This window comes from Anomaloglossus baeobatrachus, chromosome 1, assembly GCF_048569485.1.
Source record: "Anomaloglossus baeobatrachus isolate aAnoBae1 chromosome 1, aAnoBae1.hap1, whole genome shotgun sequence".
Classification (NCBI taxonomy): Eukaryota; Metazoa; Chordata; class Amphibia; order Anura; family Aromobatidae; genus Anomaloglossus; species Anomaloglossus baeobatrachus.
Genome location: NC_134353.1, coordinates 698,036,302 through 698,062,036, shown reverse-complemented (window position 1 = coordinate 698,062,036; position 25,735 = coordinate 698,036,302). Strand labels below are relative to the sequence as shown.

Sequence of the window (25,735 nt, the reverse complement as noted above, 5' to 3'; positions counted from 1 at the left end):
CACCCGCTGCCCTGGAATGATAGGTGTCTCCCTATACACACATGCAGGGAGAAGGAACCCGCCTGTCAGACTAGTCCCCCAGTGGCTATTAAAGTATGTTTTTCTCTGAAAGTTGCAGTATTTCATAGGTAGACATATATGGCTGAAATCCGACAGCCAGTGCCTGATACATGCTGCCCGTGGAGTACGCCGCATGTATCCGCTGTCGTGTTCCCTTTAGGGTCCTTTCACACTGGCCTATAAAACGGATGAGTTCAATCTGAGAAAATCTTGCATTGGACTCGGACCAATATTAGTCAATGAGGCAGAGCAGATCTGCAAATTTTTCCTCAAATCAGACTGAAGAAAAAAATCACAGCATGCTGAGATTACACTTGTCTATTGGACACGACTCGTCAATGCAAATCAATGGGTATAAGAAAAAATTAGACACCACATGCATGTACATGTAGCGTCCATGTGACGTCTGTTTTTTATGGATGCATGACCATTCTGCAGCATAGAACACTAAATGTTCATGTACGTAAATGATTGCATAATAATAAGAGTTGTTGAGAAAAAAATACATGTCATAACGATTCAAGGACAGAAAAAAAAATTGCACACTCGCATGACAAAAGGTTACCCATACGGATTCCACTCGTCCAACTTTTCAGGAGGAGAAGCCGACCAGATTTTTACATGCCAGTGTGAGAGTACTCTAAGGCGGGCTTTGCACATTACGACATCACAAGCCGATGCTGCGATGTCGAGTGCGATAGTTCCCGCCCCCGTCGCAGGTACGATATCTTGTGATAGCTGGCGTAGCGAACAATATCGCTGCGCCAGCTTCACATGCGCTCACCTGCCCTGCGACCGTCGTTCTGGCCAGCGACCCGCCTCCTTCCTAAGGAGGCGGGTCGTGCGGCGTCATAGCGACGTCACCCGGCAGGCGGCCAATCAAAGCGGAGGGGCGGAGATGAGCAGGATGTAAACATCCCACCCACCTCCTTCCTTCTCATTGAAGCCGGGTGGCAGGTAGGAGATGTTCCTCGCTCCTGCGGCTTTACACACAGCGATGTGTGCTGCCGCAGGAACGAGGAACAACATCGTACCTGTCTCTGCACCGGCATTATGGAAATGTCGGAGAATGCACCGATGATACGATAACAACGCTTTTGCGCTCGTTAATCGTATTATCTAGGATTTACACACTACGACATCGCAAGTGAAGCCGGATGTGCGTCACTTTCGATTTGACCCCACCGACATCGCACCTGCGATGTAGTGTGCAAAGCCGCCCTAAGGCTATGTTCACATAGTACAGTTTTCTCTAGTCACCCCCCACGACAGCACCACAGGAGTTAACTCCATGCACTAATAGGGAGAGGAAACACAAAAAAGTTAAATAACCCTTTCCACCTCCCATCTCAAGTGTTGTTTCCTGTGCCTACTGGGGAACTAAAAGGGGACCTGTGGTTCTCTGTGGCTGGTGACTACTGCTGGAAAAGAACGATTTGTCTTAACACCGGGCAGCTGAGGTCAGAGCATGCCGCTTCCCTCCTCCGTCGCTGCTATCGTCTCCCCTGGATTCGGGACCTGTTTGCTCTCCCTGTGCCTTATATGAGGTAAAGCGGAGCATGGCCGACACACCGAGGGCCTTCCTTTGCTCTCCCGTACCTCTTCCTCACTGACGTGCGGTGGCGATGGCGTGAAGGAAGTGATGTCACAGGCCGGCTCCGCGATAACGTCCTACCCGGACCCTCTGAGGGAGAGGAGTCGCCCACGTGGAATCATGGCGCTGGGACCTCGCGCTTCTATATAAGTGCCTAGCCTGAAGACATCCTAACATATGACTGCAATAATGGAGGGTTACCTTCCCCGCTCTGTATCTGCGGAACCCAGCGTTCCCCCGGGTCCAGTGAGTAACTGTAATGGGGAGACAGTCGGGACATGTGTATATACAACATGTTCCCCCTTTTAAGGTTCTCTTCCTTGGGGCAGTATCTTATGGACTATTCTCTACCTCTTTTTCAGGAAGACAAGACTCCTGCCCCCAAAAAGGAAAAATCTTCTAGCCGCAAGTGTCATGTGCGCCAAGAAGCTTCCTACCTCCCATAGCAAAAAGCTGTGTCAACCCTGCACTGATCAGATGGTCAGGGAGGAACAACCTTTCCTTCTCAGTGAGATCAAAAATCTAGTGCGCCAGGAGGTTCAATCCTCTGTGGCCTCCTCATAATCCCTACCCCAATCAGGGCCAGTCTGAAGAAAAAGAATCCGAACCCTATTCAGGAATCAGACTCTTGACTCGGCAGAGGACCCATATTCATCTCCCAGACCCGTATATGAAGACGACGACCTTGCGTCAGAATTTGAAGAAGGGTCTGAAAGCAAACAGTATTTATTCTCATCAAAATATATGGATAAGCTCAGGGGTGGGATTCAGCTGGTTCTGTCCGGTTCGGGAGAACCTGTTGTTAAAATAGCAGTCGGTTCCCCGAACCGGCAAGAAACAACTCTGGCGATCCGGTTCCCTGTATTCACTTGTGTTAGTGTCTTTAAGGCCTCTTTCACACATCCGTGAAAAACCACGCACGTTTTCACGGACGTGTCAGAGGTGCGTTTTGCCCTCCGTGACCCGTGTTTATGGGCTATGTGTGTTCTTCGTGTGTGATCCGTGATAACACACGGAGAACGGGAACTTTCTGCTCGCCTGTCCCTGTCGTCGCAGTCCGTGGTGCTGATCTCCGGTCCAGCCGACTCCCCGCTGCTGCCGCTTCCGGCCGCACTGAAGTGAATATTCAATTAGCATAATGAGCGGCGGTCGGCAGCAAGTGACAGCAGCGGCAGAGACTGCAGGGATGGAGAAGGTGAGTAAAGTTTTGGGTTTTTTTTCTCACAGACACATGTCTTCTCTCCGGTGCGTGTCACACGGAACACATCCGTGTGTGTTACGTGTGACACGTTTGCGTTCCGTGTGACACCCGTGATGCCGGAGAGAAAATGGACATGGCGTGCGAAACACACGGACACACCTAAGTACGGAACGGACACACGTAAGTACGGAGCGGACACGCGTTCCGTTCGCAAATACTTCCGTGTGTCCGACACCATAGGAATACCTAGGTTTACATGTGTACGTGTCTCCAGTACGTGAGAAAACTGACGCTGCAGAGGTCACGGCAGTGTGAGGAGGTAGCTCCTCCTACTGCCGTCTGTCAGCATCAGTGTGCAGAGTGCCGCGGAGGATGGAAGATACAGGAGAGGCTGCCGGAGCAGGTAAGCGCTCATAGAGCCGAAGATGCAGGGAGAGGGGCCGCATAAGACTGCAGCTATATGGGGAGAGGAGCCGCATAAAGATGGCAGCTATATGGGGAGAGGAGTCCCATAAGATGGCAGCTATATGGGGAGAGGAGGCTGCATAAAGATGGCAGCTATATGGGGAGTGGAGCCGCAAAAGCTGGCAGCTATATGGGGAAAGGAGACCACATAAGATGGGAGCTATATGGGGAGAGGGGCCACATAAGATGGGAGCTATATGGGGAGAGGAGGCCACATAAGATGGGAGCTATATGGGAAAAGGAGTCATATAGGACAGGATCTGCAGGGGAAAGAGACCACTTGGGATGAGATCTGCTGGGGAAAGAGGCCATAATGGGATGGGATCGGTAGGGGGAAAGAGGCCATAATGGGATGGGGTCTGCGGGGGGGGAGACCACATGGGATGGGATCTGTAGGGGAAAGCAGCCACATGGGATGAGATCTGTATAGGGAAGGTCGTCCGTTCCAATTTTAGCAGGGCTCCTTTAGTAATAATTTTTAAAAATTGTAGAAAAACAGTTTAATACAATAAGACTGACAGTGACTGGAACATCTGGTGCTGGACAGGAGAGTGAAGGTATAGGAGGGGAAGAAGGGGAAAGAGATTTTACTTTAAATTACTTGATTTTTTTGGTTGAGGAAAGTGCGTGAAAATGAGTGTGGCTAACAAAATGGGTGTGGTTACAGAATGGGTGTGGTTTTCAAATGGGCTGGGTTTACAGAGAACCTGTTGTTAAAAATTTGAATCCCACCCCTAGATAAGCTGCTGAGGGCAGTAAGAAACACCATAGGTGTTGAGGTCAAGGTGCAAATCTCGGCGCTCAGCTCATACTTTGATCAAGATCTAGCGAGCCACTGGTGGATTAGGAGGTTTATGAATTCAGCGGGAAGGTTGAGTCCCAGACAAATTAATAGGGTCCCACCCTGGGACTTAAGGCTGCTTTACACACGATATTGCTAGTGATCTCGTTAGCGATGTGACACGCCAGATCGCAGATACGATTTACCGAGATCGCTCATAGGTCGCCGCTTAAAACCACGACCTATGGGCGATCTCTGCAAATCGTATGTGCGATCTGGCGTGTTACATCACTAACGAGATCGCTAGCGATATCGTTGTGTGTAAAGCAGCCTTCAAATGTAGTTCTTGATGGCTTAACACAACCACCCTTTGAGCCTATCGCGTCAACAGATCTGAGAACTCTGTAGTGGAAAACTGCATTCCTGGAAGCAATCACATCAGCCAGGCGAGTGGGTGAATTACAGGCCCTGACCACTAGAGAGCCATATGTAAGAATCCTGGATGACAGAATTATCTTTCGTCAAGACCAGTCTTTTCTCCCTAAAGTAGTATCTGAATTCCACAGATCTCAGGATGTAATACTACCATCCTTCTGCCATAATCCATCTAAAGAAGAAGAATTTCATTCCTTGGACGTACGCAGAGCGGTTGTAAACTATCTCTAGAGGACCGAAGATGTAAGGAAGGAGCATAATCTTTTTGTCCAGATCATAGGGAGAAATAAAGGTAGAAAGGCGGCTAAGAACACCATTGCTAGCTGGATCAAACGGGCAATTATGGAAGCCTAAAAAAATCAGGGACTATCTCCTCCGGAAGACCACAGGGCTCATTCTACCAGATCAGTGTCTGTTTCTTGGGCCGAGAAGGCTGACGCCTCCATCAAGCTGATGTGCCGAGCCGCCACCTGGTCGTCAGTCTATACCTTCACAAAACATTGTAGACTGAACTTGCTGTCCAAAAAGGGCCTAGCCTTCAGCCAGAAGGTCCTTCAGGCTGTCGCCCCCCACCCCTCAATTATGTCTGTTGGTACTTCTCCTGTGGTGCTGTCGTGGAGGGTGACTAGAGAAAATAGAATTAGTTCTTACCGGTAATTCAGTTTCTAGGAACCCTCCACCACAACACGAATATTCTCTCGCTGCCTATTATAAAATATAATGTTTTTTGACTGAAATAAAAGTTTTAGACCATTCTTGCTGGTGTAGTTACTTGGAAAAAACACTGGAGATTGGAGGTGGGGAGGGGCTATTTAACCTCTTTGTGTTTCCTGTCCCTATTAGGGTGTGGAGTTAACTCCTGTGGTGCTGTCATGGAGGTTTCCTAGAAACCGAATTACTGAAAAGAACTAATTCTATTTTCTTGCGCTTTTTTTTTTGCATGTTTTTTATCAACTTGAAATATGCAAATACATGCTAATAAAAAGCTGCTTTTTACAGTACCAGGAAGGTAGAGAAAAAAAGGTATTCAGCTCACCCATATAAGGTCCTCCAGTCTGCAGTTGATGCACGTAGTCCTGCGGACAGGCAGGTCCGGCTTCAGAGTAAACGGTAATAGAAAATGAGTGGGACTCAGCACCAATATAGATGAATAAAAATCTTCAAGCTTTATTTGAGAAGTTTAAAAATAAAGGAAGGGTCACAAATCATCCAAAATCGCAATGCGACTTGCCGTGCGGCTTGACGCGTTTCGGACACAAAAGGGGGAATTTAAAAACAGTCCTTAATCATAAGCCATGCCTCCCATCCTACATGGCTTATGATTAAGGACTGTTTTTAAATTTCCCCTTTTGTGTTCGAAACGCGTCAAGCCGCACGGCAAGTCGCATGGCGATTTTGGATGATTTGTGACCCTTCCTTTATTTTTAAACTTCTCAAATAAAGCTTGAAGATTTTTATTCATCTATATTGGTGCTGAGTCCCACTCATTTTCTATTACTTTTTACAGTACCAACAAAACTTATGAGATTCCAGAAATCTCGTACACACCTGCTTTTTTTTCCTCAATGAAATGAAAAACTGCTGCATTTTTGAAAGAAGCAGCATGTCAATTGTTCACCATTAAGAGTGAAAAAACGCAGCTGCATTTTTCTGTTTTTGCGCCTTTTTGGGTGAATGAAACTAACTTCATTTTACACTTACTATAGACAAATGACGCACCAAAAAACCCACGGTGTGAAAATGGCCTTAAAGTAGAAGTCCTTGGTTTGTATTTCCAGTTCCTTCTAAATCGACTTCTAATTTTGCCTCAAATTAGCTTCAGTTTTTAAAAAATAAAAAATACTGTTGTAATACTCCATATAAGTTATGTCTCTTACCTTCTGGGCTATTGTGAAACTTCACGAGTTTCACACGTAATATGTCCTCTCCTAAATAGATTGCTTTATTACACTCCATCAAGGTTGGCAAATCGTGCTTGGAGTTGTCATCATCCTCTTTGCACACAATAGTTCTCATCTAGCCTCGTCTTCCATTTATTGTATTGGGAAATTCACAACCAGTTTGCTCAGTAATACAGAGAATGATCTTTCTAAATATGTCATGATTACACAATTCCTCATTGTAATCCTGTATGCTAAATTACCGATTTAGCTGCTTAACTCTTTATGTAGATAAGGCTGCTTTCACACTACGTCTTTTTAACATGTGTCCTGAACGTTTTTTTAACGCAGAAACGGATCCAGTGCAAATGCGTTTTCATTTCAATGCATTTGCAATGGACTCGCGTCAACATGCATTCACCTGCGTTTGCGTGCGTTATAGTGAGGATCCAGCGACTTGCAGTTTTTTAACATCTTTCAAAAACGCTACTTGTAGCGTTTTTGAGCTGCGTCCAACTTCTGCAAATTGCTGGATCCTGACTAAACAGCACGCAAACGCATGTGAACGCTGGTGTGCTGATAGGCAGGATCCTGCTTGCTCTACTGAGCATGCACAGAAGCCAGCCTCCGTGATCAGTCTATCTCTCTCCTCCCACTGTCTCTCCCCCTCCCTCTCCTGTCTCTCTTTCCCACCTGAGAGCTGCGGACACTCGTAACCAAGGTAAATATCGGGTAACCACTTCTCTTAGTTACCCGATGTTTACGTTGGTAACGTGTGCAGGGAGCCCGGCTCCTAGCAGCTGCAGACGCTTGTAACCAAAGTAAATATCGGGTATCCAAGCAAGTATACCCGATGTTTACCTTGGTTACGAGCCTCGCACCTGTCAGATGCCGGCTCCCAGTCTGGCATGTTTAGTTCCCCTCACTCCCGATCACATGACTCCAATGCCCGCCCCTAAACATCCAGTGACAGGATCCTGCAAAGTAACACATGCGTTTGCATGCATTTTTTGCTGTAAAAGCAGGATCCGCTTTTTCAGCAAAAAAAACGTTCAGGACGCATGTTAAAAAGACGTAGTGTGAAAGCAGCCTAAGATACATTCATCTATTTGGTTTTGTTTACTCATATTTGGAGGTGGTGATTTTATTGAATTCCTTAACCAGAGAGGAGAGGCTGTTGATTGTATTTTGCTCTATTCTATCCAGTAATAATAAAAATAGAGTTAAAGGGAAGGTATCACGTTTTTTTTATTTATGTATTAAAAATAGTGATTATGAAATCAAGTATTTTTAATACAAAATGAAAATCGCAGCTTATTTAGTTTTTATGTAATTCTAATTTTACTGGAGGCACTGGGGGCTGCCATGGATTTGCTGTGTGTGTAACGACAGTTACTCACTCCTTTATGGCAGCCCCTGTGCATAGAGAACAGTGGTCGGGATCCGACCCCTTCAGTAACGTTACAGTGGGCGTCTGCTGTGAGCTGGACGCGCCCCCTGGGCTGATCAGCACCATCATTGTGGAGCTCACAGCCATGCTGTTTGCTCCACTTTACACCTGTCACCCGCCAGGATGTGTGAGTACGGGCCGCCTCCCCTCCCCTTCCCCCCCCCCCCGTTACCGTCTCTGATGACACCCCCTCCCTCCGCTCTACCCATCCCCCGCTACTGCTACCCCTCCCCCCGCCGTTACCGTCTCCGATGACACCCCCTCCCTCCGCTCTCCCCAGCCCTAGCTCTGCCCCCGCTACTGCCGCCGAAAGTTACCGTCTCTAATGACACCCCCTCCCTCCGTTGTACCCGCCGCCACCGCTGCTGTGTGTGTGTTTGTGTGCCACTGCATGTGAGTACCGCCGCTGCTACTGTCTCCAACCCAACAACACCCCCCGTTCAACCCTCCCCCCCTTCTGCCTGCCATCTGTCAGCCTGTGTGTGTACTGGTGATACTGTCTGCAGGGTTGTGTATCTAATCCTCCTGTGTGAAACTGGTGAGCCGTGTATCTAATCCTATCCTGTGGGATACTGTCTGCACGGCTGTGTATCTAATCCTCTCCTGTGTGATACTGTCTGCACGGCTGTGTATCTAATCCTCTCCTGTGTGATACTGTCTGCACGGCTGTGTATCTAATCCTCTCCTGTGTTATACTGTCTGCACGGCTGTGTATCTAATCCTATCCTGTGTGATACTGTCTGCACGGCTGTGTATCTAATCCTATCCTGTGTGATACTGTTTGCATGGCTGTGTATCTAATCCTATCCTGTGTGATACTGTCTGCACGGCTGTGTATCTAATCCTCTCCTGTGTGATATTGTCTGCTGAGCTGTTTATCTAATCCTGCCCTGGGTGATACTCCTGCTGTCCTTGGTGACGCTTTAGACATTTCTGGTCACCAACAAAATGGCTCTGCGCTATGTCCCTACATGTCATTCTCTGTTATCTGTTGTAAACACTCAGATTGGGAGGGGGGAGGCGTGCCATCACACACAGGAGAGCAGACTCCGCCCACTTTACTGCAGCTGTAATGTGATCTTTTTCTACAGTGGGATTTCTGTAGGATTTCAGAAGCTGCTCTCCCTAGTGTTTAACAGTGGAAACAGTGAAAATATCAAACTTTTTATTTTTTTTATATTTTGCTCAATTAAAAAAAAAATATATTTAAACAAAACATTAAAACATTATTACTTTACATTTTTTCAGTTATTGATTTTTTTTTTCTGACGATACATTCCCTTTAACAGATGCACTTAAATAGATTCTGTAATGGAGAAAATTATAAAAGCTAGTAGGGAAATTTGCTACCTAAAAACAGTAGTGCATGCATGACAACCCAGGAATCTCACAGAACTGGAAGACATTTCCAAGGAAGAATGGATCAAAATCCCTGAAACATAGTAACATACAGTGCCCTGCGAAAGTATTCGGCCCCTTTGAATTTGTCAATCTTTTCCCACATTTCAGGCTTCAAACAAAAAGATAAAAAATTTTAATTTTATGGTGAAGAATCAACAAGTGGGACACAATTGTGAAGTTGAACTAAATTTATTGCTTATTTTAAACTTATATAAAAAATAATAAACTGAAAATTGTGGCATGCAATATTATTCGGCCCCTTTAAGTTAATTGTAGCGCCACCTTTTGCTGCGATTACAGCTGCAAGTCGCTTGGGGCATGTCTCTATCAGTTTTGCACATAAGACTGAAATTCTTGCCCATTCTTCCTTTGCAAACAGCTCGAGCTGAGTGAGGTTGGATGGAGAGTGTTTGTGAACAGCATTTTTCAGCTCTTTCCACAGATTCTCGATCGGATTCAGGTCTGGACTTTGACTTGTCCATTCTTACACCTGTATACGTTTATTAGTGAACCATTCCATTGTAGATTTTGCTTTATGTTTGGGATCATTTTCTTGTTGAAAGACAAATCTCCGTCCCAGTCTCAGGTATTTTGCAGACTCCAACAGCTTTTCTTCAAGAGTGGTCCTGAATTTGGCTCCATCCATCTTCCCATCAATTTTAACCATCTTCCCTGTCCCTGTTGAAGTAAAACAAGCCACCATAATGTTTGACAGTGGGGATGGTGTGTTCAGAGTGATGAGCTGTGTTGCTTTTACGCCAAACATATCGTTTGGCATTGTGCCCAAAAAGTTCGATTTTGGTTTCATCTGACCAGAGCACCTTCTTCCACATGTTTGGTGTGTCTCCCAGGTGGCTTGTGGCAAACTTTAAACAACACTTTTTATGGATATCTTTGAGAAATGGCTTTCTTCTTGCCACTCTTCCATAAAGGCCAGATTTGTGCAGTGTACTATGGACATACTCTCCCACCTCAGCTGTAGATCTCTGCAGTTCATCCAGAGTGATCATGGGCCTCTTGGCTGCATCTCTGATCAGTCTCCTCCTTGTTTGAGATTACATTTTTGAGGGACAACAGAGTCTTGGTAGATTTGTAGTGGTATGATACTCCTTCCATTTCAATATGATCGCTTGCACAGTGCTTCTTGGGATGTTGTTTTTTTTAATTCTTTATTTATAAACATCACATGAAACCAAAGGCTGACAAACGAAATCCCGATACACATAACGGTGGGTATAAGGGCGAGCCAAGTACAATTAAAAGAAATACTTCAATCAACCTACCCAAACCAGAATGTGGATCTGAACATTTTAGTATATACAAAAAGGGGATGTGGATGGGCTTCACAGCACCAGACAAGGATCGGGCCCTTAGGGGGAAGAGACCCCTAAAGAGAATAGTAGAAAAGGAAGGGAGGGAAGAGAGAGAGAGAGAGAGAGAGGAAAAAAAAAAGAGGGGGGGTTATCGGGAAATCGGGAGAGGAAGAGGGAGAAGGGGGGGGAAGAGGCCCAGTGAGGAGGAGGGGGGGGGACTGATCCCTCCGGGGGGGAAGCCCCATTCAAACCAAAGCGACAGTATCAGTCAGCCAACAAGCGGTCGTAATCGCCTGAGAACTTAAATTCCAGCCAGGGGAGCCAAGTCCTATAGAAGTGCTTATACCTGTCATGAAGCGAAGAGGTCAAGTCCTCCATTAGCAGCAATTCAATGACCCTCGAGACCCAAAGGAACAAAGTGGGGGGTGCGCCAGACTTCCATTTCAAGGGGATGCATGACCTAGCCGCCATCACCAAGAAACACAACAACAATCTTTTGTACGAGGAGACCTAGGCCTCCGAAATCTGTAACAAGAAAAACTCCGGTCCTATAGTCGTACCTGTCACATGTCTGATCGCCTCACCCACTCCAGCCCAGAATCACTCCAAAGCTGGACAGGACCAGAAGATGTGCACAAAATTTCCCACCTCCTCCCCGCATCTCCAGCAGCCAGGATCCACTCCCGGGAACATCCTGTGCAGTCTGTAAGGAACCCTGTACCATCTTGCCAAGCGTTTGAAATTAGACTCCTGAAGCCTGGAGCTTATTGAGGTTTTGTGGACTTCATGTCTGGCATTCCCAGCCCCCCTCTTCTTTTAGCTCTACTCAATAAGGACCGCGAGAGACGAGCTGGCTTATTAACCCAAATAAATTTAGTCTGAAGGGACCCCAAGTCCTTCAAAAAGGAACTGGGATCCTTATAGGAAGAGCCTGGAAGAGGTAAAGGATGTGAGGGAGCATGTTCATACTGAAAATATCACATCTACCAAACCACGTGAACAGGCCTTTGGCCTACCTGACGCAGTCCTCACATATATTCTGGAGAAGAGGAGGAAAATTCAGTTTATAGAGAAGATTGGTGTCAGCCACGAAGTGAATCCCCAGATACTTCAGAGACTGGTTGGCCCATTTAAAACGGAAAGATGACCTAAGAGTTGAAACTGAGTCAGGAGGAAGAGACACATTCAGGGCTTCTGACTTAGACATGTTTATTCTGAAATTGGACAGGACAGAATATTTTTCAAATTGTTTAGCAGGTTAGGTAGTGACACCCTGGAATTAGTGAGAAAAAAAAATAGATCGTCCGCATAGGTGGCAACTTTAAATTCATTTTTTTTTTTTAACCCGAGGACCAGATACATCGCAATTGCGTCAAATATGACATAGGAGAGGCTCCAGTGTCAGCACGAAAATCGGAGGGGAAAGGGGACACCCCTTTCTGGTACCGTTGGCAATGGGAAACCTATCGGACAAAAGGCCATTCACCCTTACTGCCGCTAATGGAACACTATACAGGGAACCAATCCATCTCAGCATGGAGCTACCCAAACCCACAGCCCGAAGAACCTTTGTCATAAACGTCCAATTGACCCTATCAAAGGCCTTCTCAAAGTCGGTGGAGAGAAGCATCATGGGGAGTATAAGATTCAGGTCCTTCGTTGTATTGTCCCTAGCCTCCCTGCCCCCCATGAACACAGCCTGATCTGGATGAATAATCTCTCCCAAGAAGGGACAGCCTATCCGCCAGGATTCTCGCAAAACGCTTCAGATCCGTGTTCAGAAGGAATATGGGACGATAGCTAGCACAATGACTTAAGTTCTTCCCCTCTTTAGGAATTACAACTATAGTGGCCGCCAATGTGTCACGAGGGACCGGTGACTCTGCAGAGAGGGCCACATTATTATAGGCCTGCAGGAAGGGAAAAATTAATAAAGAGCCCATCTTTTTATAATAAACTAGAAGGAGTCCATCTGGTCCCGGGGCTTTTCCGGAAGGGGATTTTTCAATGGCTGCTACGAGTTCCGTCTCAGTGATAGGCCTTTCCATTGCCGCTACATCTTGTGCCCTAATCTGTCTCATGCCCGAGCTGCAGATATATTTACATATCTGGGAACGGAAATCCACCATAGCCTGTCCAGATCGAGGGTTGTCAATAGAATAGAAAGAGGCATACAATTCCTCAAAAGCAGATGCAATGTCTCTCGGTCGCACAGCCAAACTACCCCCGGAGAACGGACGCTAGGAACATACCCCCTCACCCTCTGAGAGCGCAAAGCCCTCGCCAGAGTTCTACCGCTCTTATTTCCGAACTCATAGAAATGCCTCCAGCACTTTACCAAGGTACCCCATGCTTTGTGATTCAAAAGAGTATGTAGTTCCCCTCGCTTTTTAGTTAGGAGAGGACCAGCCGTAACATCTCTAGATCCTTTGTGCAGAATTTCTAATCTATGAATTTCAGAAAGAAGAGCAGCCACCTGAGCCGCACGCTCCCTCTTTTAATGAAAAGCCCTCAAACTACACATTTGTGTGCTTCCCAGACTATATTAGATGACACCTCACCCGACTCATTGTCCTCCAGGTATTCCGCTAGGGCCATGAGAACCTCCCCCGTCACTATTGGGTCATCCAGCAGCGAGGTGTTCAGAATCCACTGACTCTGCCTGTCAGAAGGACAGCTGAGGGCAACCGTTAAGGTTATCTGGGCATAATCTGAAAAATATATATTCTCGATTGATGCCGCCACCAGGAGATGAAGATCCCCATGTTTGACTAAGAGGTGGTCCAGTCGAGAGTAACTGTCATGGACTGCGGAGTAAAACGAGAAATCCTTGTCTGATGGATGCCTAACATGATTTAAATGCTATTTGCAGGCAGTTGACTACTACATATTTTGGAGGTGACAGTCTTGCCATTTACAAAAGAAACACATAGAACCTCTAAAACCATACTATTTAAACACAAACTGAAAGGTGGCCTGGGTGTGCCTAATATACAATCCTATTACCTAAGCAACCTAGTAAAACAAACTCAGTTTACACTATTAGAGAACCTTGATAACAGTTGGATGTCTCTTGAAAAATTCACCACCTGGAATAAAAATAAAAAAGACTTACTCTTAGCTTATCTGCTTAGAACAAATAAAAAATTGCCAAGAAACCCAACTAATAATGCAGAGATAAAAGCTTGGAGAACTCTGCTAAACTGTTTATTAGCACAAAAGGTCTCGATGACAAGTTTAAAAAACATCTCGATAGATACTGTGGAACTGATGATACCAAGAATTAAATTATTAAATTAGAAAAGATGTGGTATACATTTCCTTGACGATATTGTAAGTAATATATTATTCCTTTTGACATATTACTTATAAAATACAATCTACCAATATCAGAGAAATATAAATGGACTCGTATATGGGAGTTTCTGCAAGAAACACATCTTCTATCAAAAAAATTACCCACCTTCATCATAGACTTACTAAACAACCCATTAAACATAGGTTTATGGAATACCAGAAACATATATTCAATTTTTAATGATGACTATACATTTAAGAAATTGAAATATATGGAATCTTGGGAAAAACAATTGAATACGACATTTCAATCTAACAAATGGAAATCTGCATTAACCTATACATACTCGGTCTACCTGTATATCCATACAAGAATCTTATTATAAGATTCTGGTTGAGTGGTATTATACCCCACAAAAACTACATAGATTCTCTTCTCAAAATTCTGATTTACGTTGGAGAGATTGTGGAGAGAGAGGTACTACCAGTCATATTTTTTGGAGTTGTCCAAAACTAAAGGAATTGTGGAGAGATACAGAAATTCTCCTCCATAATGTAACCTCATCTGAAATTAGTCTCTCTGCGGAATTAGTTCTGCTATCAATTGGGGGATAGATGAACTTAACTTAAATTATAGACATATTACCTGTCATATCATACAAGTGATTAAAAATCTCCTCTCTGCCAACTGGAGAAATACTAATATTCCATCTATACATGAAGTAATAGAAAGAATTTCCTCTCACAATCTTTACGAATTTAAGTTTGCTTTGAAAGATAGATTATATGATAAGTACTCGGTGAGATGGAATCTTTGGTCAAAGAAGTTCAATCCCAATCTTATTATATTAAATCCTTGAGTTAGTGGAGCTACTAGCTGTAAAAATGATTTAATTATATTCTCCGTCTTTTTTATTCTAATAGTTACGTTTAGCAATTTATGTGTTAAGAGATTCAGTTTAAATTTTCAGCCAAAACTCTACTATAACTCTAGTTTACCTTTTTCTTTAATCATATAACCTTTCCCTCTCCCCCCCTTTCTTTTTTTTTTTTTTTTTTTATTTGTTTTCCCCCTTTCCCGTGCTCCACTTTTTCTATTTCAAAATTGAATGTTAATTTAACTTTAGATTGTAATTTGACTAATTGTTGTTAAGTTTTACTGTGTGAACAATTTGTTTTGTTTGAACCAAAATTTTAAAATAAAAAATATGTAAACAAAAGAAACACATAGTTCCGAAACACGTGGTGAATTTTAGCAAATAAAACAATGCATATCTGATCAAGATGTGTGGTGGAGTGCACTCTTGGTTGTCTCCCATTTCTTGATACAAAGATTTATTGAATCAGAGGTTCCCTCTAAGTCTCTCCTTTGCATTTTCCTGATTAAATTCTGGTCTTGGAAACAGCAAAAATAATAATATGTACGGAATTGGGGCATGCTGTCAATTTTATAATGCAATGCAAAAGGAGAAGTCTATGCAAAACGGCAGCAAAATTCACTGCAAAATCTGCACATTACATTCAGATTTGCAAAATTTTCAGATTAAAGATTCTACTACATTTCTACAGTGGTTGGGAGTTGTGGCCAAACACAGCCGTTGGGTAAGTATGATCCTACTTAGGCCACAAGAAGTGTGCCATCGCTAAAGTCGCCTTAAGGCTGGGGCCACACGGGGATTACTGTGATCCCCTCGCATGACACTCGGCTCATGCTGGCAGTACAGCAGAGCCGAGTGTCATGCGAGTGTCTCTGCGACTGAGGTCGGTTCCTGCAAGCGCACCTCTGCTGCGAGGGGCGGGCCAGCACTGAGGAGGAAGGGAGGGATTTATCTCCCTCTCTCCTCCGTCGCCGGCTATTGCCATTCTCGCCCTGCACTTGTGGTACACGGGTGTAATGCGAGTCTAGTGCGATTTTTTTTTTTCTCACCCCATACACTTGAATAGGTGCGAGAGAAAGAGTCTCGCATTATAGTCGCAGCATGCTGCGATTGTTTTCTTGGTCCGATTAGGGCTGAGAAAATAATCGCTCATGTGCGCTGACACACAGGCTAATATTGGTCCGAGTGGAATGCGATTGTTTTATCTCACTCCACTCGCACCGTCTTTCTCGACATGTGTCTTAGGCCAAAGGTGGCTATATCAGACCCAGAGCCTTTTTACTTAAGCGGGGTTTACACGCTACGATATCGTTAATGAATTATCGTCAGGGTCACGTTGTTAGTGACGCACAACCGGCGTCATTAACGATATCACAGTGTGTGACACTTATGAGCGATCTTAAACGATCGCAAAAGCGGTCAAAATCGTTTGCCGCTGAAAGGTCGTCCTGAAACAAAAAATCGTTTTCTTTTTATTAGCGATGTTGTTCCTTGTTCCTGCGGCACCACACATCGCTGTGTGTGAAACCGAAGTCGAACATCTTCTTACCTGCCTCCACCGGATGTTATGTCCCGCTCATCTCCGCCCCTCCGCTTCTATTGGACGCCTGCTGTGTGACGTCGCTGTGACGCCGCACGAACCGCCCCCCTTAGAAAGGAGGCGGTTCACCGGCCAGAGCGACGTCGCAGAACAGGTACGTGCGTGTGACGCTGCCGTAGCGATAATGTTCGCACATACGACGGGGGCGCGTGCTATCGCGCACGACATCGCTAGCCGATGCTAGCGATGTCGCAGCGTGTAAACCCCGCTTTAGTCTTTGACCTTCTTTTGGACCATTGGAAATGATAATCTGGAGACAGTCAGGCACTGCATGACTCAGGGAGCATTTATTGCTTAGTGACCCAATTAGTAGGAGAGAGGGAGGAGACAGAAGACTCTTAAGGTGGTGTCACACACAGCGACGACGACAACTACGTCGCTGCTACATCACCATTTTCTGTGACGTTGCAGCGACGTCCCGTCGATGTCGCTGTGTGTGACATCCAGCAACGAGCTGGCCCCTGCTGTGAGGTCGTTGCTCGTTGCTGAATGTCCTGCTTCATTTTTTCGTCGTCGCTCTCCCGCTGTGAAGCACACATAGCTGTGTGTGACAGCGAGAGAGCGACGAAATGAAGCGAGCAGGGAGCAGGAGCCGGCGTCTGGCAGCTGCGGAAAGCTGTAACCACTGTAAACATCGGGTAACCAAGGGAAGACCTTTCCCTGGTTACCCGATATTTACCTTCGTTACCAGCCTCCGCCGCTCTTGCTGCTAGTGCCGGCTCCTGCTCTCTGCACATGTAGCTGCAGTACACATCGGGGTAATTAACCCTATGTGTACTGTAGCTAGGAGAGCAAGGAGCCAGCGCTAAGCAGTGTGTGCGGCTCCCTGCTCTCTGCACTGTGACATGTGGCTGCAGTACACATCGGGTTAATTAACCCGATGTGTACTGTAGCTAGGAGAGTAAGGAGCCAGCGCTAAGCAGTGTGCGCGGCTCCCTGCTCTCTGCACTGTGACATGTGGCTGCAGTACACATCGGGTTAATTAACCCGATGTGTACTGTAGCTAGGAGAGCAAGGAGCCAGCGCTCAGTGTGCGCGGCTCCCTGCTCTCTGCACATGTAGCGACGTTATGATCGCTGCTGCGTCGCTGTGTTTGACAGCTAAGCAGCGATCATAACAGCGACTTACAAGGTCGCTGTTACGTCACAGAAAATGGTGACTTAACAGCGATGTCGTTGTCGCTGTCGCTATGTGTGAACCCAGCTTTAGATTAGAATATAATCCCTTTAACCATCAATAGCGGTAGATTGATTATTCATAGGGCCAATGAGTCATGGAGAGAGGTCATTGACCAAATGACCTGCTATTAATACCGCATGTGTAACTGGCATATGTAGTGTTGTATTGTTCTACAATAGAATAAGACACACATGCAGTTAAATTTTTAATATCGCTTTTATTCTTCGTGTAATAAAATGTATAGAAATGTTTTCAAAAGAATCAACAATTCTAGAATAAAAAAAAACTCTGTAAAGACACAAATCTATTACCAAAAACTTACTGCTTCATACGATTGATGAGAATATTACCTCCCTCATCAGTATCTATAGTCACAAAATGGAGTTCAAGTGGTGGCAAACAATCTTGCATGTATGCTAGGGGTATCAGGAAAGATCAACATTTAGGGAAGGTTCACAAAACTATATTTTTGGTTTGAGTGCTGTCTGTGAAAAATCAAACCACACGTGGACCAGATATTCAAAGGGGCAGTGCAGATGACCGAATATTTTATCTTTCACTGACTGAATCTCTGTGTTAAAAAATAATTGCAGCATGCACTTGTTACTTCTATGTGTCGGATGAGACTCACTCATTCGAAAAAAAAAACGGATGCCATACGGAGCCACCATAGTATTCATTTTTTCTTAACATATCAATGCACTGGAAGCTGTAAACGGTCTTGTACATTATTAAAGGGGTTGTCCACTACTTGGACAATCCCTACTCATTCCCCATGTTTGTCCCCGTTAAAATAAAAAAAGCTAATCTTCCATGCTGGCACTGTTCCACCGATGCCAACACTCGCTCTCCCAATGATTACATGAGGTTGTTACATCACACGAGCCCTGCTCCCAATCACTGCTGGCTTCACTGTCCCCACTTACGGACGATGATGATACGTCCGAAGGTGGAAAACGTGGAATGAGGAGTTGTCCGAGTAGTGGATAGTCCCTTAAATAACTTGCTGTAAGAAAATGGATTGCACATGGATGGCAAGTGAGAAATTAAATAGTCCTAGTTTTCTGGATGAAACTTTGACAATTTTAAGTACGATCGTGTGTAGAGATGAGCGATCCTGAGTTTCGTTTTTTTAACCGAACACCAAATTTAAAAATCAAGGTCCCGGTTTGGGGTTTAGATGCTTTATGTGCGAACAAAACCCGCATGAGTAAAGCTGTGCTCAGGTACGATTGGTGCCCAGCCCTGTGCGAGCCCCTTGCAGTGTTTGAACAGCTCACACTGGGGTAACAACAGCGTGATCAGATGTAGTGTGTAACAAAAAAAAGTTTGAAAAAGCTCGCCCACCCTTTCCCAGAAGTGATATGCTTATGGTTGGCTGTATGTGGGATGGAGACTTAAACTGTCAATCAGTGACTGGATATGGGGTTCGGGTCAAGTTCAAGCCTGTGGAGCTAGGCTTGTTTGCTGTCGGCGAACCGAACCTCAACAAGACTGCTCATCTCTAGTCGTGTGAACCTACCCTTACAATGATGCATTTATATCATGCTATTAGTTGATGTAAATAGAACAAACAGATGGCAGTGAGGGAACACAAAATAAAAGAGGCAAAATGAGAAAATCCACGCTTGGAGGCTCAAAATGTCATGATTCATATGTATACTAATAAAGACAAGGAATGTGTTCCCATTATACCACATCATTAAAGTTAATGCCTTCAGCATCTTCCCATATATGTAAGGAAAGAGTATAAATTAATGTCTCAATGCGTATCATAGAAATCGCTATATTTTCCTTCATGATAAATACATCACCCAAGGTTTTAGAAAGTAATGCCATAAAATGAAGTGGCACTTATTACATAATACAGCTGGAGGCAATATGTAGTCTTCATGCAGTGAATGGCTGTATTATTCCAGTGCTGAGAGTTAATACCTCCAGTCATTCATTTCTACGATGCAGCATCCACGTCAAGTTCAAGAGTAGCAGACGCATTTCAGTCAATATTCCCTCCAACCTTTGTGAACTGGACTCTGATCGCAACCAAGTGTTGTCAGGTTTGGTTAGCAGCAGTTCACATTATGCTGGAGATTTTCATTATCCTTCTTCTCAGAGGGATTCCCCTCAAGTTCTGAAATGAAAAAGAAATTGGCTCACGAATATACTTTGATCATTACTAATTAATATATACCTGATACTTCTACATAACGCTCCAAAATTCTGGACACAGATCTTCACTTGGATGAAGATATCATAATGGGAAGATCTACTGTATTAGGGGATGTTCCCGTGTATCAGATTTTTACACAAATGTCTGAAACTGTCTCATACTCCTGAATTGGGTTTGGAAATATCTGGCCGAAACAAAGAAGTTCAGAAGTACCGAAACGATAGTCCATATTTCATTGTATCTGGTAAAACCAAAAACCATACTGAAGACAAGCGCTCCAAGTTTTATGAAGAGACAGTTCACTTACTGTACACGCAAATTACGGTAAGTCTAGAAGGAAGCAAAAAAGTAAATACAACGGGTACAAACCTGAAAGTATGCAGTGTGATATCATTTTCCCATAACAGCAGTTTGTGGCCCTAACCTTTGGTATCAGTTTTCGGATTCTAACAATAGTTGTTGTAAATAATTCAACTAAACTTGAAATACAAGTTGGACTTATGAACTTTGCCACACAGAGGTAGTTTTCCTACCGTCTTTCTGCATAAAGGGTATAAAATATTTTTTTGTACAGAAAAGTTAAAAGCATGTCCCAAACTTTTTAAGGGAACCTGTCACATATAGTGTCTCCCAGCTGCCTCCAGTACCATATGGGTCCTGAAACCTACATTCCCCAACATGATGCTGTAATGCTTGATGAGAGATTTCAAATTGGAGGAAAGTGATTTCAGAAAGTGTTTAGCCCAATCTCACCCCTGTGCTGAAGTTTTTTTTTTTTTTAAATTCTTTATTTTAAAGACCGACACGAGAACATACAAAATAACCACTGTTCCACAAAGAGCAGAAAAACAGATTTCAAATATTTAACATTGACATATATCCCACCCTTCCGCTCTCCTGTACATATCTAATAACTGCAACTGCTCGAGTCAGTCCCATTTTAATCCTTTTATGAACCAACCCAACATGGGTAGAATACAGAACATAGAAAGAGAGGGCAAAGCCCGAAAAGAATTTAGAACCAGGATAAGAGAAAAAGGTAGAGAGAGATTAAAGGGGAGGGGAGAGTAGGAGAAGATAGTGGGCAGAGAGGTGAGAGAAAGGGAAAGCGAGAAAAGAGGAGAAGAGGAGAAGAGAGAGGAAAAAAAAAAAAAAAAAAAAAAAAAAAAAAAAAAAAAGGGGGGGGGGGGAGGGAATGCTCCACCAGAGCCTCACAGCAGCCGTGGAGGAGCGAGTAGTCTGGCGTAATCCGCCGAGCAAGTGAACTCCAACCATGGGAGCCAGGTCCTGCGAAAACCTTCCTGACTGTCATTGAGAGAGGATGTCAGGTCCTCCATGTGCCTTAGGTCATTAACCCTTGCAACCCACTGTGCCAGTGTAGGGGGGGTAGTAGACTTCCAGCCAAGCGGGATACAAGACCTGGCGGCCATTACCATAAACCTAAGCAAAGAGCGCTTGTATCTATGAGCCGGGAGTTCCGAAAGCTGTAAGATATACAGTTCCGGACCCAATGTCTCAGCCGTGCCGGTCACCAGTCTAGTTACCTCCCTCACTCCTGACCAAAACCGTTGTAAAGAAGGGCAAGACCAAAAGATGTGCACGTAGTCACCCTCCCCCGAACCACACCTCCAGCAAACGGGATCGACTGAGGGGAATATCCTATGAAGCCTGGTCGGGACTCTATACCACCTGGTCAGAAGTTTGAAGTTGGCCTCCAACATTCTGGAACTGACCGAGGTTTTATGTGCCAACATTAGGACGTTGTTTCGCTGCGTGTCTGACAAGGTCGTCCCAAGGTCCCTTTCCCACTGCCGCAAATAAACCGGGGTGGGCAAATCACCCGGGTCTGATAGCAGATTGTATGCCAGGGAAAGTGAGTGCCGCAGGGCCCCCTCTCCCAAGCACAATTTTTCGAATCTAGTGAGAGGCCCAGCATACCGGGCGAAGCAGGGAAGGGAGCTCAAGAAGTGTCTCAACTGCATTGCCCTCCATCTCCCCATGGGGTCCGGCGGCAGGAGACCACAAATATCCGAAAGAGACAACCAGTCACCCTCTCCTCCCATCTGGTAAGCTCTGAATCTGCCCCCCTGTACCCAGCTCCGAAAAACTGGATCTGAGAGGCCGGGACGGAAATCCGGATCTCCTATAATTGGTGACATGGGAGAAGGCAACGGCAGGAGAAGGCGCCGAACCTCTCCCCTCGAACAGCATTCCAGAGTAGCGCCAATGGTGGGATGAGATCTCACAGAGGCCGGGAACAGGCTCCCGACCCAAGGCATGGCTGGTAAATGTACCTCCGAGAAGCTCTGTTCCAGGGCGACCCAAGGTTTCATCCTGGAGTGACGGCACCAATCCAGAATCCTAACCATATGTGTGGCCCAGTAATATTTTTTCATATCAGGTATTCCCAGCCCACCCCTACGCTTAGGTCTGCACAGTAGGGAACGGGAAAGCCTCGCCGGCTTATTTGCCCAAATAAATTTAGTATATAGTGAGGCCACTTCCTTGAAAAAAGAGCTCGGGATCTTAATTGGCAGGGCCTGAAAGAGATAGAGAAGCCGTGGTAATATGTTCATCTTCAATATTGCACACCTCCCAAACCATGTGAAAAGACCCCTCGCCCAGTTTGCGCAATCTGTTCTAATGGACTGCAGGAGAGGGAGATAGTTCAGCTTATATAGTTGGCTATTGTCCGCTGCCAGCTGGACCCCCAGATACCTCAAAGAATGATTAGCCCACTTAAACCCAAACGCAGATTGAAGCGCAATAACAAGATCTTGGGGTAAAGATACATTCATAGCCTCCGATTTTGACATGTTAATTCTAAAATTAGAAAGAGAGGAGTATGTTTCCAGCTCTCTCAGTAAATTGGGCAGGGAGACCCGAGGGTTAGTAATAAAGAAAAGTAAATCATCCGCGTACGCCGCGATTTTGTAGGTGGAACCCGCAACTGTAGGGCCGGAAATGTCAATGTTACCTCTAATTCGGCAAAGCAGGGGTTCCAGGGTCAGGATAAAGATCAGGGGTGAGAGGGGACATCCCTGCCTTGTGCCGTTAAGAATGGAAAATCTATCTGAAAGGAGACCGTTCACCCTGACCGCAGCAGAGGGATTGCTATACAGAGAGCAAATCCACCTGAACATCATCCTCCCCAACCCCACCTCCCGCAGAACCTCCTCCATGAATATCCAATTGACTCTGTCGAACGCTTTTTCTGCATCGGTCGACAAGAGCATCAGGGGCAACCCTTCCGAATTAGCCCTGTGGATTAAGTTCAACGCCTTAGTGGTGTTGTCTCTCGCTTCCCTTCCCATCATGAACCCAGCCTGGTCAGGGTGGACAATCTCCCCCAGCAATGGAGAGAGTCTCTCTGATAATATTCTGGCGAAGAGCTTCAAATCTGTGTTGAGGAGGGAGATGGGTCGGTAACTAGAACAAGAGGTAGGGTCTTTACCCTCTTTAGGGATGACTACTATATTAGCGGCCAGAGAGTCTCTCGGCAAGTGAACTTTTTCAGAGAGTGAGATATTGTTAAAGGCCGAGAGAAATGGGGGAAGCAACATGGAGCCCATCTTTTTGTAGTAAAGCAGGGGAAATCCATCCGGACCAGGGGCCTTACCAGTAGGGGAATTTTTAATTGCAGCCAAGTACTCCTCCTCTGAGATGGGTCTTTCCAGGGCGTCCGCATCCTCAGGTTTAAGATGTTTCAACCCGGAGTTAGAAATGTACTTCTGGATACGCTGCCGTAGTTCCGTCCTGGCCCTCTCCGACCGCCCCCCATCTATTGAGTAGAGAGAGGCGTAAAAGTCTTTAAAGGCGGAGGCAATGTCTTTCGGAAGAGTGGCCCACCTGTCGCCAGACATGTGCACTCTAGGAACATATCCCCTCGCCCTCTGGTTCCGGAGGGCTCTAGCCAGGGTCCTCCCACTTTTATTGCCATATTCATAAAAATGCCGCCTGCATTTAGCTAGCACTCCCTTGGCCTTTTGATATAGCAAGGACCTGAGTTCCTCCCTCTTCCTGGCCAGATTGGCGCCCACGTTCCCTCCCAAAGACCCCTTATGTACTGCTTCCAACTCCCTTATGTCTGCTAGTAGAGATGTAACCTCAGCTTCCCGTTCCCTTTTCAGACGGGCCCCATGTTTGATGAATAATCCCCTCACGACACATTTGTGAGCTTCCCACACAATGTTGGGGGACATCCCCTCCCCCCCACTACAGTCAAAGTATTCCCTCAGGGCCTCCCTTATTTCTTGCATTGTCACCGGCTCATTGAGTAACGAGGTGTTCAATAGCCACTGACCCTGCCTCCCGATGGGACATTCAAGGGACAGAGTGACCGTAATCAGTGCGTGATCAGAAAAAGATATGCACTCAATTGACGCATCCACCAGAGAGTGTAGGTCCCCATGTTTAATAAAAAAGAGGTCCAACCTAGAATAGCAGTCGTGCGCTGCAGAATAAAATGAAAAGTCTTTGTCTGATGGGTGCAGCAATCGCCAAGTGTCTATCAGTTGGTGGTCATGTAATCCCCGTCTCATCCGGCGCAGCGTCATGTGTGGCATACCAGACACCCCTTTTGAACTGTCTCTCAACGGTTCCAAGACTACGTTAAAGTCACCCCCGAGAACCAAAGTGCCCTCCGAGAATTCCTCTATCTTCTCAAGGTACCGCAACAAGGTGGGACATTGGCCCGCATTAGGCAAGTATACTGCCACAAATGTGAACATCTGAGTAGCTATGCGTCCCTTGAGCATCATAAGCCTACCCAGATCGTCTGTCTGAGAGTCTAACAATTCCCACGGGAGCGTGCTGGACATGAGGATGCTCGTTCCCCTAGATCTAGGATCAGGGGAGGGTGAGTGGTGCACAGTGGGGTACCTTCTGTCCGAGAGTCTGTAAGGCTTAGCTTCACAGTAGTGTGTCTCCTGGAGGAAGGCTACCTGAATTCGATTTCTCCAAAGAAGGTTCAGCAGGATAGATCTTTTCTCCGGGCTATGAAGGCCCTTGACATTCAGTGAGCCCACCCGCAGATTGGCCTGCCTCTGTTTCACCATTTTCTGTCGCGAGGTCCTAGAGGAGCAAATCAAAAGAAAGGAGGGGAAGGGGAGAGAAAAAAAAAGAAAAAAAAAAAAAAAAGAGAGGGAAAGCTGGTGAAAAGAGAGGAGGGGTAGAAAAAGTATTGACAAAGAGGGAAGTAGCTGAGACCCTTTAGCAGGGGGAAAAGAGAGAGGCAAGAAGATCAGAGAAGAGAACAAGAGAGAGGAAAAGCAGCGAGACTGCCGCTCGCAGCACCAGGGACCAGCCCAGGGACTACTAAGAAAAGGATAGGGACAAGAACTGACATGCGGCCAGAGCGCAGACCCGCGCCCCTCTTATTAGCACTAAATGACCCCTCTCCCCGACGGAGAAGAAGGGTCAGCCGATTAACCACCCACACACCCCACCACCCAGGATGAACGCGGTAAAGAAAAACATCCCCCCCCCACCCCCCCCCCCCCAATCTTAAACTAGACATTGCCAAAGAAATAGAATTTTCAAAAACTTTAGGCAGTAAACTATGTCCAGAAAAAACTAGCCCAAGGCCAGGACTCCTGCTCAGGAGTCGTAGAGACAAGAGAGAGCCTCCCAGCTCCCCGTACTTTGACTCCGTCTCTCATCGAAATCACCGTCGTCTCACAACTTGGACCACTCCCTCCTCCCAGCAGCATCCAATACATGCCAAATCCCTCAAGGATCGCCGTTTTGAGCAGGACGGGTGCCTCCCTTCCTCCTCCGCGACCTCGGGGGTGCCTGGGGTTCCCACTCCAACCAGTCCGGAATTGAGCAGTCTGGTATTCCCAGGAATGCAAAAAGATCAGGAAGCTCTGAGTGCCTCTTCAGCAAAAACACGGAGTCCCCCTTGCGTACTATCAAATGGAAGGGATGGCCCCATCTATATGAGGCGTTTACTTCTTTGATGCCGAGCAGGAGAGGATGAAGCAGGCGTCTCATATATAGTGTGCGGCCGGAGACATCAGGGAATAGCTTC

General features: G+C 45.8%; 1 protein-coding gene across 1 annotated transcript in view; it reads right to left on the bottom strand.

The window, feature by feature from the left end:
- Positions 1 to 17,731: 17,731 nt before the first annotated feature.
- RAB36 (RAB36, member RAS oncogene family) overlaps positions 17,732 to 25,735 on the bottom strand; it is a 63,690-nt gene continuing 55,686 nt past the window's right edge. The window contains exon 10 of the mRNA XM_075320747.1: positions 17,732 to 19,665. Coding sequence (XP_075176862.1) covers positions 19,598 to 19,665 — 68 coding nt within the window. The 3' untranslated portion in view covers positions 17,732 to 19,597. The remainder of the gene's footprint in view (positions 19,666 to 25,735) is intronic.